This window comes from Haematobia irritans, chromosome 3, assembly GCF_050003625.1.
Source record: "Haematobia irritans isolate KBUSLIRL chromosome 3, ASM5000362v1, whole genome shotgun sequence".
Classification (NCBI taxonomy): domain Eukaryota; kingdom Metazoa; phylum Arthropoda; class Insecta; order Diptera; family Muscidae; genus Haematobia; species Haematobia irritans.
This window is the reverse complement of record NC_134399.1, coordinates 97,805,690-97,821,648: the sequence shown is the minus strand read 5'-3', so window position 1 is coordinate 97,821,648 and position 15,959 is coordinate 97,805,690. Positions and strand designations below refer to the sequence as shown.

At 30.9% G+C, this 15,959-nt stretch overlaps 1 protein-coding gene across 1 annotated transcript in view; it reads left to right on the top strand.

Annotated features, from left to right (window-relative positions):
* Ten-a (Teneurin-a transmembrane protein) overlaps nt 1–15,959 on the top strand; it is a 610,089-nt gene that overhangs the window by 360,535 nt on the left and 233,595 nt on the right. The window contains exon 4 of the mRNA XM_075299300.1: nt 3,866–3,972. Within this exon, the coding sequence (XP_075155415.1) occupies nt 3,866–3,972 (107 nt within the window). The remainder of the gene's footprint in view (nt 1–3,865; nt 3,973–15,959) is intronic.

Genomic DNA, 15,959 nt, shown 5'->3' with positions numbered 1-15,959 from the left:
ACTGACATTTGTTTGTACGTAAATAGCTTTATTTATATACCGCGAAAACAGAATGAAAATTTGAAAAATAAGATCAGAACCCTAATTTTATTTATATTTTTTTTATTCTAGATATAAAGCCAAATGAGTCTCTAAAAAATATTTTTATTTTAAAAAAGCCAAATCTTTAGCTCGGAATCTATATGAAAAATTTTAAGGGAAGTTCAAAATCGTTGGATACAAGTAAACTTTTTTATATGACTTTTGGCCGGTTAATACTCATATGATGGTCAGAGGTCGATTAAGATTTATGCGACTACGAGTACTTGAGAGATTACAATAGACATGTTAGTAATGACAATTTCGGTCCAGACAAAGGTACCACATATATACGTAATTCCGATGTGGGCAAATATGACAAGAATACCAATTTCCTTGTAAAATCGCCAATTCCAAAATCGGAAACTTGCTCGAATTCTGCTAAACCACTAATACATATCTATCTATCGATAAATCATTAACACAATAAAATCGCTAAATATCATAAATATGGCATTTATTTTGTTTTTATTTTAGACTTTCCTTATCTGTTTCGCTTTTATACCCTACACTATTGGATGGGGGTATATTAACTTTGTCATTCCGTTTGTAACACATCGAAATTTTGTTCTAAGACCCCATAAAAATATATATTCTGGGTCGTGGTAAAATTCTGAGTCGATCTAAGCATGTCCGTCCGTCCATGTGTTGAAATCACGCTAACTTCCGAACGAAACAAGCTATCGACTTGAAACTTGGTATAAGTAGTTGTTATTGATGTAGGTCGGATGGTATAAACCGACTCCCAGAATTGGCTTGCGGAGCCTCTTGGAGAAGCAAAATTCATCCGATCCGGTTGAAATTTGGTACGTCTTGTTAGTATATGGTCTCTAATAACCATGCAAAAATTGGTCCATATCGGTCCATAATTATATATAGCCCTCATATAAACCGATCCCCAGATTTGACCTCCGGAGCATCTTGGGGGAGAAAAATTCACCCGATCCGGTTGAAATTTGGTACGTGGTGTAAGTATACGGTCTCTAACAACCATGCAAAAATTTGTCCTTATCGATCCATAATTATATATAGCCCCCATTGTCAAAATTTTATTTCTATAGGAAATTTTTCTTAATTTTATTTATGTAGAAAATGTTGCCAACATTTTATTTCCATAGAAATTTTGTCAAAATTTTATTTCTATAGAAAATTTTGTTAAACTTTTATTTCTATAGGAAATGTTCTCAAAATTTTATTACTATAGAACAATTTGTCACAATTTTATTTCTATAGATAATGTTCTCAAAATTTTATTTCTATAGAAAATGTTGTGAAAATTTTATTTCTATAAAAATTTTGTTAAACTTTTATTTCTATAAGAAATGTTCTCAAAATTTTATTACTATAGAAAAATTTGTCACAATTTTATTTCTATAGATAATGTTCTCAAAATTTTATTTCTATAGAAAATGTTGTGAAAATTTTATTTCTGTTGTTTTTTTTTTCTATAGAACATTCTATAGAAAATTTTGTCAAAATTTTATTTGTATAGAAAATTTTGTCAAATTTTTATTTCTATAGAAAATTTTGTCAAAATTTTATTTCTATAGAAAATTTTGTCAAAATTTTATTTCTATAGAAAATTTTGTCAAAATTTTATTTCTATAGAAAATTTTGTCAAAATTTTATTTCTATAAAAAATTTTGTCAAAATTTTATTTCTATAGATAATTTTGTCAAAATTTTATTTCTATAGAATATTTTGTCAAATTTTTATTTCTATAGAAAATTTTGTCAAAATTTTATTACTATAGAAAATTTTGTCAAAATTTTATTTCTATAAAAAAATTTTGTCAAAATTTTATTTCTATAGAAAATTTTGTCAAAAATTTTATTTCTATAGAAAATTTTGTGAAATTTTTATTTCTATAGAAAATTTTGTCAAAATCAAGAAAACGACAACAATGATTAAAGAACAAAACCAACAATAACAAAACAAAACGAATGAAAGAAAGAACAGTAAGCACGCTCGAAATAAACCCAGCCAACTGCATTCAAATCGTCGATTTGACGGTGGCAAAGGAAAAGAATTATGTTTGTTTTGAATTTATTTCGGCATAAGCCAGCTATCATGTAAAACCTTTTTTTGGAAGGTTCAAGTGTGGTTCATTGTTGGGTTTAATGAACTGCCTGAATTTATTCTGATAATTGGTTGATAGTTTTGCTGCAAGTAGAGGATGCTGATGAGGAATGTGGTAATTCCGAAACGTGCGTCCATCCAACCATCTTGCAGCTTTTAGGGCTTTGCCCAAATAAATTTGATAAACATTCTTTTCCTCTGTTGGTTAAGCTACACTTGTAGTTTAGTCAATGCATGGTTTTAGGCTGAAATCAAGAAAACGACAACAAAATTTTATTTCTATAGAAAATTTTGTCAAAATTTTATTTCTATAGAAAATTTTGTCAACATTTTATTTCTATAGAAAATTTTATCAACATTTCATTTCTATAGAAAATTTTGTCAAAATGTTATTTCTATAGAAAATTTTGTCAAAATGTTATTTCTATAGAAAATTTTGTCAAAAGTTTATTTCTATAGAAAATTTTGTCAAAATGAATTATAACGTATTTAGTCGGCCTTTTTTTGTTTAATATATACCCCGTATGGACTAACTCACAATTTAGAAGACGGTGTTAAGAAGTTGTAGGATACCTATCGATTGCTATCGACAAGTGTTACCGCAACCCAAGTAATTCGATTGTGAATGACTGTCTTTAGTACAAGTTTCTACGCTATCCATGATGGAGGGTACATAAGATTCGGCCTGGCCGAACTTACGGCCGTATATACATGTTAAATAATATTAAATAGTTTTTTAACAGCTCTAGTATAATAGGACACTTTTATCACCAGGCCTCAAGGATTATATCATACTCCCTGCCTGCCCGCCGTCCTCCCTTAATACACATAGATATTTAAGTAATATTTCGAGAAAAAAAATCACTCACTCACATATATTCATCTATATTCAAATGCTGGAGGAAACAGGGCAAGAGTTATACACAACATGACAATTTCTAACAGCGTTTTACAAACAAGTAGAACAATTTTAACTTGACAAGGAACCAAGGTCCAGTTATGCGAAAAGCAAAAAAAAAAGCTCACAAATTCATAATGACATGGACCCCATGTTTTGAATAAACACAACCAATTTCAACAACAACAAAAATATACAAATATTGTCACACACACACACTAGTAGCTGGTATACTCATCTAAACTTTAAGGCAAATTCATATACTACGAATATTTTGTATAAATATTCATATGCAAAAATATGAGAGTGAGTGAGTGAAGAGAGGAGTGAATGTATGCAGGCACATCAAATACATATACACACACAGTCATGAAAATAGAGGAAGCTGCAAGGATATCATATCGCACACACACACACACATATGGAATGACTAAAAAAATTTTAATCAACACCCTGGTTTAACAACCTCGTTCTACTACTGGTGTTGGCCTGGTCGACTGGTCCATAAAAGCCATTACATTTTAATATGTCATTGTTGTCGGATGTATGTATGTATGTATTACATACAGACATACATATGGATAAACATGACTGTGTAATTGTGTCAGTGTTTACTAGTCTTGTATTATGTTTAATTTAAGTTGTTTATCCTGTCCTGTTGTTGTCGTTGACATTTTGTCCAGCTTCGGTTTTTTTCATGCATATGCTCTTTTCCCCTACATATCTAGAGTAAGCTTGGTTTTTTGCTCATCTAAATGAAATGTTTTCTTGTTGTTTACCTTTCTCTTTCTCTCTGTCTGTTTTTTACAGGTTTCACATAGATAAGCGTTGTCAGCACCGGTGTTCCTGGAAATGTTTGAGTATCGCCTTAATTCTAATATCAGTCGTCCTAACAGCCATGTTGGCATATTTTGCAGGTATGTAACTAAAACCCTTTACTTTACTTGTCTCTCTCCACACCAGGTTTATTATAACCATGTCATTATATAACTGTTGTTGTTTTTTGTTTGTTTTTGTATTGTCTTAGTTCTAATCCTTGGTATGTTTTATAGTATATGTAAATAACCATTATGAATATGTAAACATGTAAAAACGATTTTACCCGTTACCATTTTCTATAGAAAAACAAACTACAAGGATATCATATCCTTGCCATCACTATATGAATAAGATTTGGTTTTGTCTATGGTTATACCCATAGTATATATGTCAACAACTAACAATATTTAAATAGTTTTATATTAATTAAAACGGTTTGTCAACAATAAGCCATCTAGTGTGGGATGTGTCTTTAAGCCGGAAGAGAATTTTAGATCGCATTTGACTATGCTATAAGCCTTTTAATGCGATTTGCAAACAATAGCTGGTGCTAATATAGGGAATGTTTATGTTAGTTATGCAAATAAAGGTTAGCCCTTTATTTTAATGGCAAGTTTTTCTAAAGCGTTAATATTTCTCAAAAGGTTTTCCTAATTAAGGTGAGGATTTTTGCCAAGGCAACAGCTGCAGGGTGAAATCATGCAAAATGAACAATCAAGATAAAGTTTCCGTGGTTACTTGATAGTTAAAAAAAATCCCAAAAACAAAAAAAAAGAAAATATCACCAAAATATGAAAAAACAAATCGAAATTGGTTGATGCCTACAACCCACTGAATTAGAGTGCAGGCAAATCTTCGGTCATGAAATAAGTAGTGCATTTAAAGCATATGATCACCTCATATGTATTCACTTTTTTTTTATAATGCAACACGTAATGACAGTTTGACTACTGGTAATGCAAATTGTAATGAGATGTGCTGGAATAGTAACCCATATGTAGTCTATTTTAGAAATTTATTAAATTCCTATAAAAGCCAATTTCGTTAATTATGAACCGATACGAACATAACAATAACAAGCATCACGTACTAAATTTTTACCACATCGGATGAAATTTGCACCTCTTGGAAGCTCCGGAAATGAAATCTGGTGATTGGGTTACATGGGGTCTATATATAATTATGAACCGATATGGACCAATTTTTCCATGATATTTTGAGGTCACATATTGATATCACGTACCAAATTCCAATCAGGTCGGATGAAATTTGCACCTCCTGGAAGCTCCGGTAAACAAATTTGGGATCGTTTTATATGTGCTGCTATATATAACGACCAATTTGTGCATGGTAGACCAATTTGTGCATGGTAGTTAGAGACCACATATTGACATTACCACCAAATTCCAATCAGCTCTAATGAAATTTGCATCTCCTGGAAGCTCCGGTAAACAAATCTGGGGATCTGTTTATATGTTATGGTTATAAATTGCTATGTACCACTTTTCCTCGTGGTTGTTAGATAGCATAGACTAAAAACATGTAGAACATTTCAACCGGATCGAAGAATTTTGCTTCTCCAAAAGGATCTGCGAGGCAAATCTGGGGATCAGTTTATATGAGGGCTATACGTAAAAGGGATACGATATGGCCCACTTGCAATACCATCTGACCTATATCAATAACAACTACTTGTGGCAAGTTTAAAGTCGATAGCTTGTTTCATTCGAAATTTAGCGTGATTTTAACGGTTTTGCGGAGAGCAGGCATCGTAAGATCGACTCAGAATTTCGCCACGACCCAGAATATTTATAACAGGTTGGCTGATAAGTCCCCGGCGTCGCTGTTGGAAATTCATATTATTTTTATATAAAACCAACCTTCAAATGATTCGTGTCAAAATTTGACGTCTGTATGTCAATTAGTTTGTGAGATAGAGCGTCTTTTGTGAAGCAACTTTTGTTATTGTGAAAAAAAATGGAAAAAAGGAATTTCGTGTTTTGATAAAATACTGTTTTCTGAAGGGAAAAAATACGGTGGAAGCAAAAACTTGGCTTGATAATGAGTTTCCGGACTCTGCTCAAGGGAAATCAACAATAATTGATTGGTATGCAAAATTCAAGCGTGGTGAAATGAGCACGGAGGACGGTGAACGCAGTGGACGCCCGAAAGAGGTGGTTACCGACGAAAACATCAAAAAAAATCCACAAAATGATTTTGAATGACCGTAAAATGAAGTTGATCGAGATAGCAGTGGCCTTAAAGACATCAAAGGAATGTGTTGGTCATATCATTCATCAATATTTGGATATGCGGACACTCTGTGCAAAATGGGTGCCTCGCGAGCTCACATTTGACCAAAAACAACAACGCGTTGATGATTCTGAGCGGTGTCTGCAGCTGTTAACTCGTAATACACCCGAGTTTTTCCGTCGATATGTGACAATGGATGAAACATGGCTCCATCACAACACTCCTGAGTCCAATCGACAGTCGGCTGAGTGGACAGCGACCGGTGAACCGTCTACGAAGCGTGGAAAGACTCAAAAGTCCGCTGGCAAAGTAATGGCCTCTGTTTTTTGGCATGCGCATGGAATAATTTTTATCGATTATCTTGAGAAGGGAAAAACCATCAACAGTGACTATTATATGGCGTTATTGGAGCTTTTGAAGGTCGAAATCGCGGCAAAACGGTCCCATATGAAGAAGAAAAAAGTGTTGTTCCACCAAGACAACGCACCGTGCCACAAGTCATTGAGAACGATGGCAAAAATTCATGAATTGGGCTTCGAATTGCTTCCCCACCTACCGTATTTTCCAGATCTGGCCCCCAGCGACTTTTTCTTGTTCTCAGAGCTCAAAAGGATGCTCGCAGGGAAAAAATTTGGCTGCAATGAAGAGGTGATCGCCGAAACTGAGACCTATTTTGAAGCAAAACCGAAGGAGTACTACCAGAATGGTATCAAAAAATTGGAAGGTCGTTATAATCATTGTATCGCTCTTGAAGGGAACTATGTTGAATAAAAAAAAGGAATTTTGACATAAAAATGTGTTTTTCTTTGTTAGACCGGGGACTTATCAGCCAACCTGTTACTTTGTGGAAATATTTCGACGTATTACAAACCGAAGGACAAAGTTAATGTACCCCCCATCCTATGGAGAAGGATATGAAAAATATACAGTAATTTTTAATGTACCTTCTTATAACATTTTGCGTTCACAAGTCTTGAATGCGTTAGACGTTTGGCTGTCTTAACTCGTTCATATTATCATAAATTGTAAAACATTTACATGCTAACCAATATGTTGTAGGAGTGCTAATCAAACTTGGTAATGAATACCCATGTTAAATCCATCTATGCTACTGTAGTAACCCACGTGTAAATCTTGTTTAACCTACTCATTATTTTCTTTAACATTATTGTTATTATTATTGCTGTACACTCACCACTGCCCTCCTCTCTTTATATAATCGAGATAGCACTCAAATGGTGTTTGGGATACCTTTTGTAATTGCAAATCTCAGACTAAGGCATATAACCACGTTTTTTTCCTTTTAATGTCACTGACAGCATGGATAATTATACTCATCAGTGACAAAAACTACTGTGTTATAGCACAACTATTAAAACCAGTGGGGTAATGCGGCATGAGAGGAATTATAAAATCCCTCTTATAAGTTTCTTAAGAATATATTCTCCTATAAAAAAAAACTCTTAGCTAATAAAAAGTACACAAAAGCATTTTTCAAAATCTAATTTTATTTGAATAGAAGTAAACAAATAGTAAATGAAATATTAATTTATGTAATCGACTTTTTATAAAAAAAAAAAATAAATCCAGAATTTTTTTAATTTTTTTTTTTAATTTTAATAAACATAAAATCTCAAGGCAAAACCCATCAAACTTCTATCGAATCCCATAAGGGAATACTAAGAATACAATCTTCTCCCCGCTGGAATAATGAAACCACTATTACCACTGGCTCTACATGTACAGCTGGCACTACACCCACTACTACTACATAGTCAAATTAGATGGCATTAGTATGGTTATAATACCGAATAGGACGTGTGTTATCTGCATATATACGATTAAGTATTAGTGTTTGTTTAATACGCAGAAAAAAAGCCATAGAGCATAGAACAAATATGGGTGAGAGCAATAACGCATACACACACACACTGAAGTGAGAAGGAGAGTAGTTATTTGATGTACCAAGAGTGGCGAAAACCAGCTTCTCATTAACAAAATAAACACATCTTTATTCATGTATACCGCGTATGTCCGTCTGTCGGTCGGTCTATGCATCTGCTTTCATTAGGTTATCCTTCGGTTTGTTTGTACATTCATGTTAGTCTCAAAGCTTCTCTGTCGCTTTGCTTGTCTCTCTATGGTCTTGTTATAAGTATATGCGTATATATATTCTTAATAAGATTAACATTTAGAGGTGAAAGACTTTAGCTTGGATCTCACACTCCCTGGAGAGTTAAGCTTAATTTATGCAAATGCTCTAACGGAAAACAAAACAATTTTCTACGTGCTTTTGTTGTGGCATGATGTAGTTTTTTTTGTTTGGGAAGGGAAAACTGATTAGTATTATAATTAAAGGGATTAAATATCTGTATTGTTGAAAAATAATATTAAAAATTTTGCCAAAATAAAAAACCAAAATTGTGTGCATTTTATTTTGAAAAATATTTTATGCTAACAATAGTTTTGATGAGAGTCTAGACACTTCTCCAAAACGAGCAGATGCTTATTATAGATATTAATAACTTAAATCAACATTATCTTTGTTATTTTTGTGGATAGTAATCAAGCATTCGTTGAATAGAATTAAAAATAAAATTACTAATTAGATTTAAATTTGGGGTGTTCAATTAAATAAGCAAAATCAAATAAGTATAGCCAAACACAAGTAATTGAATAAAAAAGGATTTAAAATAAAATGTAAAATAAAAAAAGTAAAATTAAAAAAAAGTAATATTAATATGTATTAAACATAAAATAAAATAAAATAAAATTACAATTAAAAACAAATTAAATTAAATTTAAAATTAAAATTTAAATTAAAATTAAAATAAAATTAAAAGTTAAAAGTTAAAACTAAAATTAAAAGTAAAATTTATATTAATATTAAACTTAAAATAAAATAAAATTAAAACAAAATTAAATTTTAAGAAATTAAAACAAAATTAAATTTTATAAAATTAAAATCAAAACAAGTAACATATATACGGCCGTAAGTTCGGCCAGGTATAGAAACTTGTACAAAAGACTGTCATCCACAATGAAAATACTTGGGTTGCGGTAACACTTGCCGATGGCAAGATATCATAAAACTTCTTATCACCGTCTTCTCAATTGTATGTTGGTCCATAGGGGTATATATTAAACAAAAAAGGCCGATTAAATACCTTAATTCAGTTTGACAAAATTTTCTATAGTAATAAAATTTTGACAAAATTTTCTATAGAAATAAAATTTTGACAAAATTTTCTATAGTAATAAAATGTTGACAAAATTTTCTATAGAAATAAAATGTTGACAAAATTTTCTATAAAACAAAATGTTGACAAAATTTTCTATAGTAATAAAATTTTGATAAAACTTTCTATAGAAATAAAATCTTGACAAAATTTTCCATAGTAATAAAATTTTGACAAAATTTTCTATAGAAATAAACATTTTCTATAGTAATAAAATTTTGGCAAATTTTTCTATAGTAATAAACTTTTGACAAAATTTTCTATAGTAATAAAATTTTGACAAAATTGTATGTAGTAATAACATTTTGACAAAATTTTCTACAGTAATAAAATTTTGACAAAATTTTCTATAGTAATAAAATTTCTATAGAAATAAAATCTTGACAAAATTTGTATAGTAATAAAATCTTGACAAAATTTTTTATAGTAATAAAATTTTTGACAAAATTTTCAACAGAAGTAAAATTTTGACAAAATTTTCTATAGTAATAAAATTTTGACAAAATTTTCTATAGTAGTAAAATTTTGACAAAATTTTCTATAGTAATAAAATTTTGACAAAATTTTCTATAGAAATAAAATCTTGACAAAATTTTGTATAGTAATAAAATCTTGACAAAATTTTCTATAGTACTAAAATTTTGACAAAATTTTCTGTTTTTTTTGTTTCACTTCAGCCTTGAAAACAGTTTTGACGAAGACAACCGAAATGTTGGACATAAAAATAAAAGAAAAACATCATATCTATGTTTTTTAATCGACCTATAGCCTATAGAAACTATGAAAAATAATTCTTAAAGATAAATAAAAAGGTCAACGATAATCATCCAGAAAAAAAAATTTCTATAGTAATAAAATCTTGACAAAATTTTGTATAGTAATAAAATTTTCTTTATAAATAAAATTTTGACAAAATTTTCTATAGCAATAAAATTTTGACAAAATTTTCTATAGTAATAAAATTTTGACAAAATTTTCTATAGAAATAAAATTTTTACAAAATTTTCTATAGAAATAAAATTTTTACAAAATTTTCTATAGAAATAAAATTTTTACAAAATTTTCTATAGTAATAAAATTTTGACAAAATTCTCTATAGTTATAAAATTTTGACAAAATTTTCTATAGAAATAAAATTTCGACAAAATTTTCTATAGTAATAAAATTTTGACAAAATTTTCTATAGAAATAAAATTTTGACAAAATTTTCTATAGAAATAAAATTTTTACAAAATTTTCTATAGAAATAAAATTTTTACAAAATTTTCTATAGAAATAAAATTTTTACAAAATTTTCTATAGAAATACAATTTTTACAAAATTTTCTATAGAAATAAAATTTTGACAAAATTTTGTATAGTAATTAAATTTTGACAAAATTTTGTATAGTAATAAAATTTTGACAAAATTTTTTATAGTAATAAAATTTTGACAAAATTTTGTATAGAAATAAAATTTTGACAAAATTTTCTATAGTAATACAATTTTGACAAAATTTTCTATAGTAATAAAATTTTGACAAAATTTTCTATGGAAATAAAATCTTGACAAAATTTTGTATAGTAATAAAATCTTGACAAAATGTTCTATAGTAATAAAATTTTTGACAAAATTTTCTAAAGTAATAAAATTTTGGCAAAATTTTCTATAGAAATAAAATTTTGACAAAATTCTCTATAGTTATAAAATTTTGACAAAATTTTCTATAGAAATAAAATTTCGACAAAATTTTCTATAGTAATAAAATTTTGACAAAATTTGTTACATTTCATTATCATCACGAATCTTCTTTTTAACAGTGCACGTTGGCCAACATTTTTCGCCCATTTGGAAGGTGTTCACTTATGAGAGGATCGTTTTAATGTGATAATATAGGAAATTTTTCAAGAAATTGCTCAAATTTTGAGAGATATCCGTTTTTCAGGATGTCCACATTTTGGGGTCTTCACTCTAAATCAAGTTCTTCTTTTCTTTCCTCCAAATATACCCAAAACTTCCTGAATGCTTATGCAACCATGCAACCATCATTGGGGTTAACTTTTCTATACAAATTTCCTTCCGGAACAAATCGAACATTTAAATCGAACATTTTAAACTTTTCAAAATTGTATTAATACTTTGTTTGTTGTTAAATTAATAGGAATTTATTTAATAAAGTGTACGTAATTAAATTTAAATGTTTCTGGGCATTAAGGCCACAACAGGCCAAGGATGCAATGAGGTTTTGAGGTTTTCTTTTTCATTTCTTTTGCTGAAGGAGGCAGTGGCAATAAAGGCAGAAAATAAAGATTCTAGTGAAGGGAGAAGGCGACGGGAGGAAACAAATAAATATTCATTAAATTTTCCGGACATTTTTCCAGCAAGTATGATCAACAATAGGGTGCTATACAACCAAATACACTCTTGTTGCTGAGGCAATATCTTTACCAGCGCATACTCCGAATCATACATAAAGTTGTTTATTGCAAAAAAAAAAAAAAAAAAAAAAACGAAAAATAAAATTTAATTTCCATTTTCATCTGGTGGCCCTTCTGCCACTGACACTAATAGATTATCAAACCACCAACAATTTTATTGTTTGCCCAAAGTAAAATGAATATAGAAAGAAGTTAAACCCCTAGCAACGAATTTTTACAACTCAATAAACATGGTATTTCGTAGAAGTTTAATTGAATTTATTTTTAATCGCTATACTTGAATGGTTTACAAAAATATGGTTTTTTGGAGAACATTTTCCTATACATAGAATTCACTTGGCATAGCTTGCCTGGAGAATTCGTTTTTCATTGACCCCTCCACCACTCCATCTACGAAAAGTTTTGCGGTAAGAAAATTAGATTGTCTGTCCAATGACAATTTTGTATGGTGTGAAAATCATTTTTGTCTAAGTAAATTAATTAATGTTTGTCATGACAACAACAAAATCTAATTTATCTTTGAGCAACGATTTATATGCTATGTATTTTTGTGATTCATCATTTTCATCATCCTGTGTAGGACATTGTTGTATTATTCCTGACCGACAATAATGAAAAGAAGTTTATCAATCTTAAGGGATATTTATATCAAAAGAATTCTTAATTTGGTTTAGTAGGCAGAATATAATGTTAACGCAATAAGGGATACGCTGTGATAAATATGGGATTTTCTGGTATAAAGTAGGTAGGAATAGCTATTATTTTTTGGATTTTTTTTTTTGTACTAGAAATTTAGATAATTAAATTTTATTAATAATATGGACAATATGATTCACAATATTTTGTTTATTTTATTTTTCAAGGTTTGAAATAAAAATGGTTTGTATATAAAAGCCGATTTGCTGCAATGACAAAGAAAATACTTGATTTGTCTTTATTTTAAATTAAATCGATGGAAATTTCCCATTTTTAAATTCTCGATGCCATGAATTTCTAATAGCCTGCTATTAAAAGCTACATCACAAAAATAATACATACTTTCAGGCGATGTGATAAATATGGACTTTTCTGGTAGTTTGTTGTAATTGTAATTATTTTCATTCAGTCTTTTTTCGCAAATGGTACAATCAAATTTTTATAATAAATTCTGGCATTATGTAGCTTTTCTGGCATTAGGTAACACTGAAAAATTTGTTGTATATAAAAATTATTTTAACGAATGCTATTTTTATACTAGCGTTCAAAACATTTTCAAAAATCAAAAACAAAAATAACGCGATCTTAAATATTAAAAGATCGATAAGCCTAAAATGGAGACAAAAAATTGATTCGATTTTATCTTGGCAAAAAGTTTTTGTCTGAATTAATATAAAAAAAATATTACACTTGCTTTTTTTACTTTGTGGTACAATGCATTTTGAATTTTACAATCGATAGTGTATATAAAACGGAAAGTATACTTTCACGCGCTGTGAAAATGTAGGCTTTTCTGGTATAAATTATATAACAGTGACGATGTATTTTTTTTTATACCCTCCACCATAGGATGGGGTGTATATTAACTTTGTCATTCCGTTTTTAACACATCGAAATATTGCTCTAAGACCTCATAAGGTTAGGTTAGGTTAGGTTATGTGGCAGCCCGATGTATCAGGCTCACTTAGACTATTCAGTCCATTGTGATACCACAGTGGTGAACTTCTCTCTTATCACTGAGTGCTGCCCGATTCCATGTTAAGCTCAATGACAAGGGACCTCCTTTTTATAGCCGAGTCCGAACGGCGTTCCACATTCCAGTGAAACCACTTAGAGAAGCTTTGAAACCCTCAGAAATGTCACCAGCATTACTGAGGTGGGATAATCCACCGCTGAAAAACTTTTTGGTGTTCGGTCGTAGCAGGAATCGAACCCACGACCTTGTGTATGCAAGGCGGGCATGCTAACCATTGCACCACGGTGGCTCCCAAGACCTCATAAAGTATATATATTCTGGGTCGTGGTGAAATACTGAGTCGATCGAAGCATGTCCGTCCGTCCCTCCGTCTGTTGAAACCATGCTAACTTCCGAACGAAACAAGCTTTCGACTTGAAACTTAGCACAAGTAGTTATTATTGATGTAGATCGGATGATTTCGGATTTCATCCGATCCGGCTGAAATTTGGTACATGGTGTTGTTATATGGTCTTTAACAACCATGCTAAAATTGGTCCATATCGGTCCATAATTATATATAGCCCCCATATAAACCGTTCTCCAGATTTGACGTCCGGAGTCTCTTGGAGGAGCATAATTCAAATTTTGAACGTAGTGTTAGTATATGGCCGCTAACAACCATACCAAAATTGGTCCATATCGGTCTATAGTTATATATAGCCGATCTCCAATCACAAAAAATTTGTCCACATCCGTTCATAATCATGGTTGCCACTCGAGCAGAAAATAATTTATCTAAATTTAATTTCTATAGAAAATTTTGTCAAAATTTTATTTCTATAGAAAATGTTGTTAAAATTTTATTTCTATAGAAAATTTTGTCAAAACTTTATTCCTATAGAAAACTTTGTCAAATTTTATTTCTATAGACAATTTTGTCAACATTTTATTTCTTTAGAGAATTTTGTTAAAATTTCATTTCTATAGAAAATTTTGTCAAAATTTTATTTCTATAGAAAATTTTGTTAAAATTTTATTTCTATAGAAAATTTCGTCAAAACTTTATTTCTATAGAAAATTTTGTCAAACTGAATCATAGACGTATTTAATCGATCTTTTTATACCCTCCATCATAGGATGGGGGTATATTAACTTTGTCATTCCGTTTGTAACACATCGAAATATTGCTCTAAGACCCCATAAAGTATGTATATTCTGGGTCGTGGTGAAATTCTGAGTCGATCTAAGCATGTCCGTCCATCCGTCCGTCCGTCTGTTGAAATCACGCTAACTTCCGAACGAAACAAGCTATCGACTTGAAACTTGGCACAAGTAGTTGTTATCGATGTAGGTCGGATGGTATTGAAAATGGGCCATATCGGTCCACTTTTACGTATAGCCCCCATATAAAGGGACCCCCAGATTTGGCTTGTGGAGCCTCTAACAGAAGCATATTTCATCCGATCCGACTGAAATTTGGTATATGGTGTTGGTATGTGGTCTCTAACAACCATGCAAAAATTGGTCCACATCGGTCCATAATTATATATAGCCCCCATATAAACCGATCCCCAGATTTGGCTTGCGGAGCCTAAAAGAGAAGCAAATTTCATCCGATCCGGCTGAAATTTGGTACATAGTGTTGGTATATGGTCTCTAACAACCATGCAAAAATTGGTCTACATCGGTCCATAATTATATATAGCCCCCATATAAACCGATCCCCAGATTTGGCTTGTGGAGCCTCTAAGAGAAGCATATGTCATCCGATCCGGCTGAAATTTGGTACATGGTGTTGGTATATGGTCTCTAACAATCACGCAAAAATTGGTCCACATCGGTCCATAATTATATATAGCCCCCATATAAACCGATCCCCAGATTTGGGTTGCGGAGCCTAAAAGAGAAGCAAAATTCATCCGATCCGGCTGAAATTTGGTACATAGTATTGGTATATGGTCTCTAACAACCATGCAAAAATTGGTCCACATCGGTCCATAATTATATATGGCGCCCATATAAACCGATCCCCAGATTTGGGTTGCGAAGTCTCCAAGAGAAGCAAATTTCATCCAATCCGGTTGTAATTTGGAACATGGTGTTAGTATATGATCTTTAACAACCGTGTCAGAATTGGTCCATATCGGTCCATAATTATATATAGCCCCCATATAAAACATTCTCCAGATTTGACCTCCGGTGCCTCTTGGAGGAGCAAAATTCATCCGATCCGGTTCAAATTAGGCACGTGGTGTTAGTATATGGTCGCTAACAACCATACCAAAATTGGTCCAATCACACAAAAATTTACCAAAATTTTATTTCTATAGAAAATTTTGTCAAAATTTTATGTCTACTTTGTCAAACTGAATTATATACGTATTGGATCGATCTTTTTTGATTTAATATATACCACGTATGGACTTACATACAATTTAGAAGATGGTGTTAGGAGGTTTTAAGATACCTTGCCATCGGCAAGCGTTACCGCAACTTAAGTAATTCGATTGTGGATGGCAGTG